General features: G+C 40.4%; 1 protein-coding gene across 1 annotated transcript; it reads right to left on the reverse strand.

Annotated features, from left to right (window-relative positions):
• Nucleotides 1–761: 761 nt before the first annotated feature.
• On the reverse strand, nt 762–2,777 carry LOC130680477 (lysine-specific demethylase 4D-like). Its single transcript, XM_057491104.1, has one exon. It carries the CDS (start codon nt 2,331–2,333, stop codon nt 762–764), a length of 1,572 nt encoding a protein of 523 aa, XP_057347087.1. The 5' UTR covers nt 2,334–2,777.
• Between the last annotated feature and the right edge of the window lie 13,222 nt (nt 2,778–15,999).

The following is a 15,999-nucleotide window of genomic DNA, read 5'->3' on the forward strand; positions in this document are numbered from 1 at the left end:
GATTGAAATCCTACCAACCAACTTTTCAGAACACAAAGGTATAAAACTAGAAATAAATTGTACAAAGAAAGCAAAAAGTCTCACAAACACATGGAGGCTTAACAACATGCTCCTAAATAATCAATGGATCAATGACCAAATTAAAAAAGATATCAAGCAATATATGGAAACAAATGACAACAACAACACAAAGCCCCAACTTCTGTGAGATGCAGCAAAAGCAGTCTTAAGAGGAAAGTATATAGCAATCCAGGCATAATTAAAGAAGGAAGAGCAATCCCAAATGAATAGTCTAACATCACAGTTATTGAAATTGGAAAAAGAAGAACAAATGAGGCCTGGAAGATCATGGCAGCAAGAACAAAGTTCATTCTATCTTTATATAATTTTTGTTATGAATGTCCTTTGCTTTTCCAAGATTGAGTATGGCAAAAACTCACCACACATGAAGAAACAGCTGGATATGGGGATTTTTTATTGAGAAGAGTGGTCCAAATTGAGGGTGTTGACATGAAGTAAAATAGAGCTTGAATAGAGTTGCTTGAAGAAGCTGCTCTACCACCACTTGCAGAGACAAGCATCCAGTGTCAAAAGAGATAGTGGTGTCTGGGAGGAAGAATAAGCTGTTTTCATCAGTAATATGGACTCAGCAGGTCCCATGGCAGCACCGCACGTTGTGAAGGCTCTGAGGTGTACACGTGCCCACACTTAGGGAGCCTCCACGTGTAAGAGAAGCGGGCTACCAAAACACCCCCCCGGGCTTAGGGTGCAGGGACACTGCAGCACCCGGAAGCCTGAGCAGAATGCGGGGACGCAGTGCTCGGTGGTGCAGGGTTGTCCAGTGAGGGTCCATCTGGAGAAAGGGCCTGAGCGTCGGGATCCTGAGCTGCTAATGCTGTGCTGAGCAAGAGGCGCCTCTTGGCCGGGGCCTGGTCAGTCAGCTCCTGAATCCCCTGCTCCCGAGGACGACGGCCAGGACCACGCCTGCCAGTTGGGTGGAGACCCAGGTCAGATGGGCCCTGGGTTGTCAGCAGGGCTGAGCCATGCTCGAGGGACCAACAAGCGGCATCCCCGCCCTGAGCCACAGAGGTAGGATCAGAGGCCCGCACACAGCGCCGAGATGCGGGCAGCCTAGGGGCGCGGCGGTGGCCCCTTCGCCCCACGGCCACCTGCCTGGCAGGGCTCAGCGAGCGGCGGGGCGGCAGGTCCCGGAGGCCCAGTGCAGCTCTCCTGGTTGCCCACAACTCCTTCCAGGTGCCCAGCTCTTGGCTGCCCGTTGCTGCAGGCGCCACATGGTTCACCGCCTCCTGGTCCTGCCCGCGCTTCCAAAGCTCATAGCGCTCAGGCTGCAGGGTGCGCACGAAGACATCAATGGGAAAGCTGACCCTGGCCTCCCCGCAGCTGCACTGAGAGGCCGCTTTGCCATAATCAATCCAGCGCGGCATGGCGAAGTTGATGGCCTCCGCGCAGTTGAAGCCGTGGTTGAAGCCAGCATGGTACCCGTATGGAAATGTCACTATGAACTCACCAGCCTGCTGCGTGACCCGACTGAAGGGGATCCTGTTGTCCCTGAGGACAGTGGGAGACATGAGGGCCACCTTGTGCCGCAGGAAGGCCCTGCAGCTGTGGGCACTGGCCGGGAAGAGCTCCTTGGCCAGGTGTTCAAGTCGCCAGCCATGCTCTGGGGGCACTGCATACCATGTTTTGGGCTCCCCAAAGTGCACATAGTTGATACTGTACAAGTCCATGTCCTCTGTGTGCCACGCAAATGTTGTCTTCCACATGCCAAAGTACAGGTAGGGTGTGTTGACGCCTTCGATGACCACCCCACACTCCTGCTCCAGCAGGTCCTGAATGGTTCCCAGGTGTCTGAGGTTCCACTGCTTGGTGTTTGCATCAAATAAGGAGCCGTTGACGTCAGCACCATAGATCGGTGAACTGTAGAGCCGGGTTTTCCAGAATTTTCGCTCCAAATCGTCAACATCTGAGTGTGGGGGTGCCTGATACTTAGCACTGTTCGCCAGGTCACGATACTCCCCAACCGTCATGGCCTTCTTCTTCTTGGAGTACTGAGTGAACACACCAGCCCTGCCCAAGACGTCCTGCTGGAGGGGACTGGGGATTAGGATGTCACTGATGTCATTGTATGTCTTCCTGGCTTCCCAGCCCTTGGGGGGGATTATCTTGGCCACACCTGCTCGGTGTGCACCTTGAGATTCCATATAAATAATGTATTTCTCAAAATCATTAAACTCTTCTTCAGTTGGGTAGAAGGTCATGATTCTACAACTTGGGTTCTGGGTACAGTTAGCCTGAGACATCATGGCTTCCATTATGAAGAACAAACAAACTCTCAAGTCTTCAGGTATGGTCTGGATGGTTGAGCATGGTGGAAAATGCTATTGTTCCAAAATTGGTTTGAGTGTCTTTGAGTCAGCAGGAACCACCCGTGGACTGTGGTGTAAATGAGATGATGTTTTTGGGCCTGCTGCTTCCCCAGGAGACTGCCCTCTGGGCAGAAGCTGGTACAGGAGGCTGAACGTGCAACTCTGTGATGTTCCTCAGCTGGCACTGGGGTTTGTTCTCTGAGGCCTCCTGACTCACCCAGTCCTGGGTGTTCGGGGTTCCAAATGTACTGTCTTCAGGACAGTGTTTAAAACAAAACCTAGAAGAAAGAATACAAAAGCTTGAACATTAATGTTCGGAGAAAGTTATTCAGGAGCTACAAGTAAAATACCATGGGATCCCACCATGGGATATTATCTCACACTCAAAGAAAGGCTAAAATTTTTATAAAATTGACAATATAGGATGTGGTGTTGATGTAGAACAATGGGAATTCTCATACCCTCATAGAGAGAATGGAAATCATTCTTTGGGGAACTATTTGGACAGTATCTACTAAAATTGAACTTATGCATGTGTAAGACTGGACATACGCATGTGCTATGATTCAACTGTTACCACATGTCTAGGTAAACTGTATAGCTGTGCATGGAAAGTCATCTCCATTAATGCTCATAACAATATTATTTCTAGTAGCAAATACTGGAGACAACCCAAATGTCCATCAACAGTAGACTGGACATACATTGTGGTACAGTCCTACAATGGAATACAATAGAGCACTGCAAATTATATGAACATATAGGGATAATTTTGCAAAAATAATACTGGGCAATATTATCCAGACCTAAAAGAATATCAAAACCATTATTCCAATTTTACATGAAATTTCATCTTTTTATATAAGTATATATAAAGAAGGAGGTAAAGTAATCTATGTTAGAAGTCAGAGCAGTGATTACCTTTGAGAAAGGGAGGTTGTGAGTGGGAACATGAGGGGGTCTCTGGAGAAACGTTAATATTTTGTTTGGAATCTGGGTGCTGGTTACACAGCCATCAGAATAGCTAATTGTTATCATTCATCTGGTGGTTATGATTTTCACAAATTTCCATATGTTTATTTAAAAACAGAGTTTAGAGTGAGAAGCACTGAAGACTAAGAGACATATTTCATTGTATTAAAAGAAAAAGAAGAATGAAAATAAATGAACTAAACATTTGATTGAAGAAGCTAGGAAATGGAAGGAGGAGGAGTAAAGAAATAAGAAAGAATAAAGATGAAATTAATGAAAAATAATACATACAAAACAGAAGGATGATGGCCAAAAATGTCATTTGAAGAGACTAAGATATGCAACAAATCATGAGCATAACTGATAAGAAAGGCTAGAAAGTAGAAATAAACAATACTAGGAATTAAACTGTGTACAGATCTAGTAATAGAGAATTTTTCTAAATCTCAAGGGAATCTTACGAGTATCTGACATCAACATTTTAAACAGATAAGAAGACAATTTTCTAGAGAGGAAACATATACAAGATGGATCTAAGAAAAACAAGAAAGCTCAAATATCCCAAATAAGAATCTGGATCAAAGCATGACCCTTAAAAACCCTGATACCCAACATTTATAGGTGAACCTAGCAAATTTTTAAGAAAACAACTGATTATACAAATCTTTCATGCTATAGAAAAGGTTGTAAAGCTACTCAGATGAGGCTAACTTATCTGATTGCCAAGCTGGAAAAGGACAACAGAAAATAAAGCATATTGCTAAATAGAATATTACCTAACCAATAAAGCAAAATGCTAAAAGAATAATACATCATGATCAAATAGACTGTATCTCAGGAATGCAAGGATGATTCAGCATCAAAAGATCTTATGATATAATCAGAATATTAATGAAGGAAATGAAAAATAACATCATCTCATAGGTACCAAAAAATGATTTCATAAAATTGAACATTCATTCATGATTTGAAAATTCTTTACTTGAAAACCATTCAGAAAAATTTCTACAGTAAGATAAAGTGTTTCAATGTAAAAACAAATAGCAAGTGTCCTTAACATTGGAACAAGAGAAACATTCTCTTGTTTAAGGTAGAAAAACAGATACATCAGCAAACTCTCTCATTAGCATGATCTCAAGTGGTCCTTTCTTATAATTTCCTAGTTTTTCCCCTCTACAAATAATCTGCTTTCACCTTAAACTTTGGACATATTGACTCCGTCCTACTTAGAATCCTCCAAATGTTCTGAACGTCCCTGCATGATCTGGGCCGCCGTCAGCCCTTCCCCGGGCTTTCTCCTATTCCTGGCTGGGTCTCAGAAGAGCCTGCACTCCTCCTCCTACCTGATGCTCTTTACACATAGGCAGCTCCCCTACCCCTTCAAGGCTGAGCTTAAATATGATCTTTTCAGTGAGGTCTCCTCTGGTAGTTGTTTAGGATAAATTTAGCGATTATTTTCTCTCAAGAAAACATATACTCTCTCTTCTCAAGAGAACCTCGCCAAATGAAACAAACTGCTGATCAGGATTTATAAGTCTCTTCAAAATTCTAATCAAATCAGCTGCACCCCAATTCTATCATCCCCAGTCTAATTACAACTGAATCCAATCAGCTATCCAACCAGCTCTTTCAATTGAACTACCCTTCCTTGTTCTAGTAAGTGGCATCCTTTTCAGTGTTATCAGCCCACAAAACACTGGTGTTTTGCCTGAATTTTTTTCTCTGAGATTTCTTATAAGAAAATAGATTAGGAAAAGAGGACTGCCAACCCTCAACAAATCTGAAATCATATTTTAAAAATAAAAAAACTTGTAAGCTCAAACAAATGGCTTCCTTCCACAGCCAGAGTTACAGAGACTAGAGCTCAGGTCTGCAGCAAGCATTGGTTTGATACAGTCCTACAAAAGCCACTAGCAAGGGCCAGAGAGAGCAAGCCTGTCCTTTGCCCCAGAAAGCAGCCCCAAAGGAATGAGAGACCTAGGAATAAAAGACTCACTTGTTAAGAGGCGAAACATGCCTACTCCTATCATAAGCTGGTGTATGAAATCAGAGGAGACTTCCTAGAGATTCTGAATCCACTTGAAGTCACCTTACAGAATTATTGGGAATTTGTAAATTACTGGTTCTGGACAAATTCTCTGGAAATTTGTGAGAAACCTAGAGCAGATCCAGGTTTTGTGGGGTTTGAAGATAATACAAATGTCAGGGCCTTCTTAGGAATGGAAAGATTTCCCTGGGAAAGCTGCCGGGATGGGAGGAAAGTGTCAGAGTAAAGAGCACGGTGGTCAGGGCACAAAACACCATTGGTGCTGGGGTCTGCACAGAGCCATGTGGAGGTGAAAGTCAGGCCAAGGAAATGGGGTGAGGGGGAGCTCCCAGGACGAGGTAATCCCACTCCCTTTAGAGGTCCAGGCATTTAATCTTCCTCACCCTGTTGTCTCCCCAATAAGACTTCAAAAGATCAGCTTGCCTGCCCTATGCCTCCTGTGGTCCCCAAGCACCTGTCTTTCCTTATTGGCGGTCCATTCAGATAAAGGGCAGCTGGGGCTGGGGCCCATTCCGCTGCTACTACTGCCCCCAGGGGGGTTGCCAGTTTGGCTTCTTTGACTAAATATAATCCCTTCTTCCTTTGGGTCTAGGGTTTGGGGCAAAAATACCAAAGGAAGGACTTGCTCTCTGTGACCCCTGCTGGTGGCTTTTGTAAGAGTGCGTCAAACCAGCGTTTGCTGCAGACATGAATACCAATGGCAGGGACCCGTGAAGTGAGCAGTAAGTGACCTCTGCCTTAGCTGGACCCTCATGCACCTAAGAATCTCCAAAAAGTGGGATAAGGAGGATCAATACACTCTTCTCCTTTTTCAACTTGAACATCAGAGGACGGATGGAGGGTCACAGCTGGTGAGACTATCTCCAGGGCTTTGTAGGACATATTGTAATAAATGGGGGTGGGGGGAGTTGATGACAATCTGGCTCATTCTTAGGGAGTATGAAAAACGCAATTTACTTAGACTCTAAAGAACAACATCTCCCTCTTCCTATTCCAGATATACCTAATGAACACTCAGAGTTTGGGGATAGGTTGTTATAAAGGAGCAGCTTGTCCACAAATGACCCTAGATATTCCCCCAGCTGGATGGAAAATGCTCAAGTTCAGATTCCTGTGCGAACAGTGGCTTCCTTCCCATGGCTGGGGGACTGTACTGTCCAAAGGAACGTGAGGTCCCCAGCTGCCTCCTAAAGCAGAGGGCTGCTGGCCTTCCCTGACACTCCTGTATATGGTTGGCATGACTTCCAGGCTACTTGATTCCCCAAATCTGTATGTCCCTTTCCTGATAAAGTTGCTGTCACCAAGCTCTATATGAAGGAAGAGCATTGAGGGAAGGGGTCCCTCCCTTAGAACAAAACCCAAGACACGCCCAGGATTCCTCCCGAAAAAGGGATTCCTCTCTGTGGAATTCTGAAGAAATGGGAAGACTCTGTGCCTTGTTTTGACACACTCTTACAAGGGTATCAAGTCCTTAACTCATACTATATAACTTTGTGGTATTTATCCCCATACTTTGCACTACTATTGACAACTCCACAAGGGCCAATGACAGAATTATTCCCCATAGAGGAGGAGCATTTAAATAATAAGCTTCCAGCAGGGTTAGGGCTTTACCTGGCAGGTATATTTCAGGGAGAGAGAAACAAGGGTACTGATGACTGGATGGAGGGACAAAATGGTGATTATAAGCATGCATAATTACATTTGTCCTGCGTAAAAAGGAGATGAGAACATGAGGGTAGAGATGGAGAATGAAAGAGTATTTGATTTGTGGACTGAATTTCTCCATTAGGTCAAATAATTCTGTTAGGACACTGGGAAGTGTAAGCTAGAAAGAGAATGGGATGCTTGAAACAGATTTTTGAACTCAGGACATTTTTTAACTATCTTATTGATGTCTTCAAATTTTCCCTTTCACTTCATGCTATTCAACTTTAAACTGCCTTCCTCTTCCACCATTATTTCTCCCATATTTCCCTTCCATCTTTGTCCTTAAATTCCACCCTTTCTCAAGTACATCAACTTGGTCCCATATCTTCCTTTACTGACCCAAAAAGCACCATCTCTTCCTCCACCTCTTGTAGTTCTTGTTTAGCACTTATAATTTATACCTTATATAATATGAACAGCAAGAGACACCTATACTTAGCACTTCAATTTGCCAGGCCCTTTATTAAGCACTTTCTATATAATATCTCATTGAGAGCTCACAGCTAGTTTATGAAGTCGGCACTATTATTACCCCTAATCAGTGGAGTAGAAAATGAAATGTAGAAAAATGTATATTTAATTCAACAGCTTGTGTCTCCATCTCTAGAACTTTTTCTGTTCTCTCCATGGCTATCTCTTCTGTTAAATTCCTTCAATCAGCACCTCCCCCTTATTCCAGGACACAGTCAATTAAATATCACAGTCATCTTTGTCTCTCTTAAATCATCAGTTATCACTCTCTTTCCTGACCTAAGCTACCGTCTTCCCTCTCACCTTCATTTCAATTCCAAACATGTTGAAAACATACATGAAAATAGTTTGCGTCCACAAACGCATTTCCTCCCCCTCTCACCTTCTGGTTCTGCCCCCACTTCTCTGCTGAAACTGACGGCTACAAACCAAGCTGTTTCCTCCCAAATGCTGCTCCAGGGGTTACACTTTATCTCTGTTCATCCTTGGCTCACAGACACCTTCTTGCTCCTAAAAGGTCTCTGACCTCACAATTTAAATATTGCTCATATGAATATGGGCTCACAGGTTTTTCCCAGTTTGCCATTTGGTTTATAACTTGAATTCTATTTCACTTACAGTGTGTTTGACATACATTCCAATGCCTTATGGTGCTGTTGACCTTTTCCTTTGTAATGTCTTTCATGTCCTTTATATTCGGTAAGTTGCTTCCCTGTCCAGAGGCAGGTAAGTATTCCTTCATGGTTTTTTCTTTTTTGTACATTAATTTTATCTTTAATTCTGATTTTAATTATACTTTTCGTTCTAACTGGTTTATTTTATCAATTTGTTTTATTGTCTTGTGTGTATGGCGTGAGGAATAAGGAAGATGGAACTGGTCCACAGGCCTCTATGTGTGACCTGTTTGCTGTGTGTTTTCTCTCTTCATAGAAGCTTTTTGCTGTCCCAGTGTTCTTAAATTTTTTGCATCTCAAAATTCAGGTGCTTTGGTTTTAAGACATTTTTTAAGTTACTTCTTTGATGACTTCCTCTACATTTTTCCTATGCACATTAACTCTAATTCCTGTTATTTGGATATTGGACCTCATGGATTGGACCTTAATTTTTGTATCTTTTCTTTTCTTCTCCCACTTTTCTATCCCTTTATCACTATACTCTCTTTCAAAAAATCCCCTCATCTTTACCTCCCCAAACTCCTTCAGTTGTGTCTTTTTCATTTCCCCTATCAAAATTTTAATTTCCAACAGGTCATTTCTGATCCCTTGGTTTTTTTGTGTATATGTACCTTCCCCACCCTTCCTCCCCAACCAGTCTTTTGTCCTATTCTTGTTTCTCAGGAGCACTTCTTCAATCTCTCTGAAAATACTAAAATGTCAATGGCTTTGAAGTGTTTTTTTCCCCCTGCATGGTCTGTTTCTTTGAAATTTCTTTTTACATTTTTTTTTTCATTTTGTTTTCTATCTTTCAGGTGTAAGGCTTTCCTCAAATGTCTGATGATCCTTAGTAGTTGGTTCATATTTTAGTATAGTGCAAAAAAAAGCTGATTCAAAACTGGGTGTAAGGATATGCTTGGTGATTATGCTTCCCTGAATGGTGATCTGGCGGGGCTGGGTGAAACTCCGACACTGGCATCTCTAAGAGCTGGTCATATGCAACAGTGAAGGATCTTCCAATCCTCCTCCTGGAAGGGACAGGCCTGGCTTCCCCACTACATGGAAGAAGATCCTGAAATTTCCAATATACAACTTGTGAAGGTCACCAAATCAATTTGTTTTCCCGATGACAACTACACTGCCGATGGTTCCTGGAAGTCCTCAGTTCAGAGACTACCTTTTTGACTTCCTCGAGAAAATGAAAGTTGGTTTTCCATCAAGAAGAGAGAGGAGTTTATCCTGCTACCAGAGAATGCGAGGGAGTCCAAGGCTCCAACTGCTTCATAGACTTTCAACAAATCTTCCTTAGCCTCCTTCCACATCCAGAGGAAGCCAGTGACATGAAATCCTAAGCCTTTTGGATTCTGTGGACAGTTGTGTTCCTTCTTAGCTTTTCTCACTGCCAGTTTAAGATTCAACTTTCTAGGGTTTGATAAATTGGTTTCTATGTGTCCATCTGTTTTCAAATTTTACTACTATCTTCTTTCCTTTACCGTATGCTCTCTTTATAACATTTCTTAAAACAAAAATCCTAGTACTGTCACTTCAGTGGAGTTTGGAAGGAGCAAAGTAAAAGATTGCATCACCATCTTTTTCTCTTTGTTTTCCCAAATGTATCTTTCAATAGCTGCTTCCACAAACCCTTGGCTGCAAATGCTCCTAGCCATTGTCTCTGACTCCATGTTCTCTCCTTCTTACTTCTCTTTTCTAAGTTATGACCCCTGCCTTCCTGATATAGGTCCTACTTGAGGGACCCTTCCCTGCCAATCCTAGACCTTAGTGAGGACTCTGTCTTCCACATTCCATGAGTACTATTTGCTTGGGCCATTTATTTGGTGCTTAATACAAATTGCTGAAGTGGGTGCTCTCCAGAACATTCCTTTCACCTCTAATGGGCACTTATCTAAAGTAATAAATTCCTTCCACAAGATGTGCTTGCTTCTCTCTCCCCAGGATATTTTCATGTTTCTGCCTCACAAGCTTCAACATTCCCTTCTTGATAAGCTACATGGAAAAGTTAAGATAAAAAGGTGACTTTTTCTGTATACTTCGTGCTCCCAAGTCCAATATTTGGTGTAGATTTCCTACTTAGGAACATCCAGGTATGTAGATATAAAGACTTCTGGCAGCAAGTGTCAGGCATGAACACCATAGAGTAATTGTGACATAGTTGGAAGAGTACACATGAAATCATGACAAATATTGGAACTTGACCTTTATTTTTACTTGCCGGGAGGACATGTCCTTCACATTAGCAACTTAAATATCACATTATGACTTCATTGCAATATAAAGTAAGTTTCGCATGGTAATATGAACCTCATTAGTCTTCCCTATTTGCTTTCCTCTGTTACAGGGGCACTTAGCAGTCACAGTGGTACCTGGAGCCGAGAGCAGCAGGAGCCAGAAGCCTTCTTGAGCCCCTTATCGCCAAGACACAGCCACGCTGTTGAGTTTGGAGGCAACGTCTAATATATGCTTCTCTGAATTGTCAATACATTTTGAAGACATTGCTTGAGTAGCACATAAGCCTCATTCTTGGATTCTCCAAGAGATTCTGTAAATTACTTTAATGCTTAAAAAAAACACTTCTTCGCCTTAATGTAGTGAATTCTATAGTATGCAACTAAAGAATCCTGACTAATACACTGTCTCCCTCATTCCCATTCCTAAATTACTCTTACATATTTTAGCTGTTTCTTTTGTTTTCCTAGTATTTGTAGACTTTTCAGTTTTAGAGATTGTGGGCACTCATACCACAAAAGGCATGGGTTAAATTCTGTTTCATCCTAAAAGAGAGACTTCCCCTGCTTCAGCCTGTCATGTAGATACAAAAACTTTTTGGTTAAATCAAGTCTGAATTTTTACCATGTAAAATTAGTCTCAGCTGAGTCATGTAGTGTGCTATGATTACACTGCCTTGCATGTACAAAATTATATCTATCCTATAGTTAATAATTTTCTTATTACATCATTTGCTTGGCTTAATACACATTAACTCATTCCCAAATTCATTTCCACTAGTTCTTCTAACTACATAAACCACACCAGGTACTAAATCAGATTTCTCTTCTTAAAATATTCTGCCTGGAGCTTTCATATGCTTTCTTAATGCTGGATTGGCTAGTCTTTAGACTGTTGCAGAGCCTGCATCCTGGGGTTGGTTAACCATAATCCTGGGGATTCCCTTTCCCTCAATATTATGTTAGACCCCTTGATTCCACCCATCTCTCTTCTTCCCTAGTTTATGCCCTTGTGTCAGTGAGCACATCCACCAGAAGCATCTTTGGAAGCTTCATTAGAGATTATGAAGTAGCTCACAGAATCTCCAAGAGGACGGGGGAATAGGGTTTGGAGACTGCATCCAGAAACAATATCCAAATTATCCAACAATCTATATTAAGGTATTCCTATACCTCCTGTGGTCAAAGGCACCAAAGACCTTGAGCAAGGGACACTACCAAGTAGAACTTATGCCACTATTGCCTCTGAAAGCCCAATCTCTCACCACCCTCTCCAGGAACAGATCCTGTACAAACTCGATTTCCACACATTTCCTCAAATTGAGGTCTCCATGGAAGTGTCTGACTGGAGGAGCCCAGGTCATGTGCCTACATATTTGCTGCAATAGATGCTGGACAATTGAGTTCTGGCTCCAACCTTGTAAAGGCAAGGGTCATAATGTAGGAATTTCCCAATATAAAAAGGGAATTCAGAATTATTGGCTGGTCACAAATATAACCACTGTCTACAAAGTTTGTATGTCTGAAGTGTCTTTGTTCTAATTTTATACTTTTCTTTTGGGATTCTGATGACACTGTTTCACTGAATTCTAGCATCTAGAAATCCAAAACCAATTTGTTTTCTGATACTTTTTGTGCAACCCACTTTTACTCTCTGCATAGCTTTAGGATATTCTTTTGCTCTTTATTTTCTCAGATTCTATCAAAATGATTGGTCTTATTTGTCAACAATTGTTCGAGAACTTCTGATGTAGAAACTCATGTTCTTCATGGCTGAGAATTTTTCTTAAATAATTTCTTTGTATATTCCTTTCCACTATTTTCAGTTCTTGCTCTGTGGAAATACATTTGGATATTAAACCTCTTAGACTGATCATCTAATTTTGTTACCTTTGCTCTATTTTCCATCTTTTTGTTCACTGTATTTTATTTTCCAAGCTTTCTAGCAGTTCATTTCCAGAAATTCTTTTCTTCTCTGGATATTCCTTTTATTATAGATTTCTGATATTTTTCTATGGCTGCAGCCTTTCTTTTCTCTCTCTAGAAGTGTAAATTTTAGGGATTTTCTTAAAAAGATTCATTTGTGCTCTATGTTGTATCTGTCTATTGCCTCTGAATCCACCCTTCCAGGATATTTTGGTTTCTTTTATGTTAAATGTTTTCCTCATATGTCTAGTTATTCTTGGTGTACGTCTAAGAGTCAAGCATTACAGAGTTGGTTTCCTACGTAAGCCTGGTTGGCTTCACGGAGAGTGCTCTGACAAGGAGCCAGTCATTTCTTTTGCGGCTGGGGGCAACTGTCAGTATCTAGAGGTAAGAGTATAATAAAAAGATTTTAAATGTATGCATCTGTCTCATTTGAAATTAGGGCCCAGGAATTTATGCTGTCTTAATATTTTGTTCTTCAGACACATTAAAAATAGTGAAAAAAGAATATATAGCAAAAACCTGCATTCCAACCAGCCCAGAATTAACATCTTTATGTTGCCATGTTTGCTTCAAATGGTTTTTAAAAATAGCTTTATTGAAATGTAACTTACATAACAAAAATATCACACACTCTAAGTGTACAATTCAGTAATTTTTGGTATATTTACAGAGTTGTGCAACCGTCACCATTACCTGATTTTAGAACATTTTCATCATTCCAAAAAGAAGCCTCATGCCATTTGCAGTCACAGCCCATTTCCATCCTCAGCTCCAGACAACCATTAATCTACTTTGTCTTGATTTGCCTATTCTGGACAGTTCATATGAAAAGGGTCATATGATATACAGTCTTTTGTGTCCATTTATTTCACTCAGCATGTTTTGGAGTTCATCCATATTGTAGCATATATTAGCATTTTGTTTCTTTTCATGGTTGAATAATTTTTCACTTTTATGAATAGATCACATTTTATTTCTGCACTCATCAGCTGATAACATTTGGGTTGTTTTAATCTTTTGGCTATTATGAATAATGCTGTTATGAAATTCATGTACAAATCTCTAAGTGGACATTTATTTTTCCTGTGTAGATACCTAGGAATGGAATTGTGTTATATAGCAGTCCTATGTTTAATGTTTTGAGAAACTGTTATGCATTTTCCCAAAGTGCCTTCAACATTTTAAATTTCCACCAGCAAATACATATGAGGGTTCTAGTTTCTCAATGTCCTCATGAACACTTGTCTTATTGTCTTTTTTTTATCCCACTTCTAGTCAGCATGAAGTCTTATCTCATGGTTTTGATTTGCATTTCCTTAATGACTAATGATGCTCAGCAATTTTTCCTATGTTTATTGGCCATATATATTTTTTGAAGAAATTTATATTTCAATACTTTGCTCATCTTTTTGAGTTATTTGTCTTTTTGAGTTGCAAGAAGTGTTTATATGTCCTGGTTACAAGTCCTTTGTTGAACGTATGATTTGCAAATATTTTCTCTCAGTCTGTGGGTAATCTTTTCACTTTCTTATATCTTTTGAAGTGCACAAATTTTAAATTTTGATGAAGTCCAATTTATCGATTTTCTTTATTGCTTGTGCTTTTGGTGTTTTATGTAATAAATTATTGCCTAGCTCAAGGTCATGGAGATATATGCCTGTGTTTTCTTCTAAGAGTTTCTGGTTTTAGCTTACATTTGGGTCTATAGCCAATTTTGGTTTCATTTTTGTGAATGGCATGAGGTAGAGATCCATGTTCATTCTTCTGTAGGTAGATATCCATTGATTCAGCAACATTCATTGAAAAGACTATTATTTCACTGTTGTCTTGAAACCTTTGTTAAAATCAATTGACCACAAATATAAGTGTTCATTTCAGATTCTCAATTCTATTCCATTCAACTACATAGCTATCCTTATACCAGTGTCTTATTATAGCTTTGTATAGTTTTGTATATTAAAGTTTTGAAGTGGAGAAGTGTGAGTCATCCACATTTTAAAATTCTTTTTCAAGACCGTTATGGTTATTCTGGGTCCTTTATGTTGACATATCAATTTAAGATCAGCTTTTAATTTCTGGAGGTTAAGGGTGGGGAGTCAGAGGAAAAATAGAGATTACACTGAATCCATAGATCAATTTGGTGAGTACTGCCATCTTAACAATATTAAATCTTCTGATCCATGAATATGGAATGCTTTTCCATTTATTTAGCTCTTCTTTAAGAGTGTTTCATAATTTCTACAGTAGAAGTGATGTACTTTTTTGTTTATTCCTAAACATTTATTTTTTTTGATGCTATTGTGAATGGAATTAACTTTGCAGGATTTTCATTGTGTATAGAAAGCAACTGATTTTTTAATAATGATCTTGTATCCTGCAATCTTACTGAACTTGTTTATTAGGTCTAGCAGTTTGTTCATGGTTTCTTAAGATTTTCTCTACATAAAATCATTTCATGTATCAATATAGTTTTATCCTTCCTTATTTGGATGCCTTTTATTTCTTTTTGTTGCCTAACAGCCCTGACTAGAAGCTCCAGCGTAATGTTTAATAGAACTAGTGAGAACAGACATCCTGAAGGGTCTTGTCCCTGCAGCAAGTACTTTTAAATAGAAGAAATAAATACTTCAAGTGAAGAAAGTCCCTTTCAGGACTGGGGAGGATGGGTGGTGGGGGAGGGATAAGGGGGAGGGAGAAGTGGGGGGGTATTAAGATTAACATGCATGGGGTGGTAGGAGAAAAGGGAGGGCTGTACAACACAGAGAAGGCAAGTAGTGATTCTACAACATTTTTCTATGCTGATGGACAGTGACTGTAAAGGGGTTTATGGGGGAGACCTGGTATAGGGGAGAGCCTAGTAAACATAATATTCGTCATGTAAGTATAGATTAGTGATACCAAAAACAAAACAAAACAAAACAAAACAAAAAAAAAGGGCAGTTCCTGTGTGGTAACCTCCAATGAGTTCTACACAAGGGTATAAAGGGCATATAAAAGTGTAGGCAAAGGGTCTGTTTGCGTTTATACAGAGGATCAAAGCCTAATTGGGCTACCCCGAAAATGAACTAAGATACGATATGAAAAAGAACTTCCAACATCTGCACCCTCTGGAAGACTCATGCCAGAAGATGATCATCAAAAAACCCCAACAAAGATCCACGCACTGCTACAGCTGTAGATGCACTCATCCCACCAGTTCCTGGACCTGCCATGGGAATGAGGAAGGAGATATCTAAGCTGGCCTGTGCATACAGTAAAACAACAAATTTGACTGGATCTATACTGTTGGAACTCAACCAAGAATTAGGAGAAGTGCAAATTGTAGCGCTCCAAAATCCTTCAACTACAGACTATTTACTGTTAAAAGAACATAAGGGATGTGAACATTCCCCAGGAATGGGTTGTTTTAATTTGTCTGATTTCTCTCAGACTGTTCAAGTTCAGTTGGACAATATCCACCATATCATAGATAAGTTTTCACAAATGCCTAAGGTGCCTTAATGGTTTTCTTGGTTTCACTGGAGATGGCTGGTAATTACAGATATGCTTTGGTTATGTAACTATACTCCTATTATGTTAATGTATGT

Source organism: Manis pentadactyla, chromosome 13 (genome assembly GCF_030020395.1).
Source record: "Manis pentadactyla isolate mManPen7 chromosome 13, mManPen7.hap1, whole genome shotgun sequence".
Taxonomy (NCBI): domain Eukaryota; kingdom Metazoa; phylum Chordata; class Mammalia; order Pholidota; family Manidae; genus Manis; species Manis pentadactyla.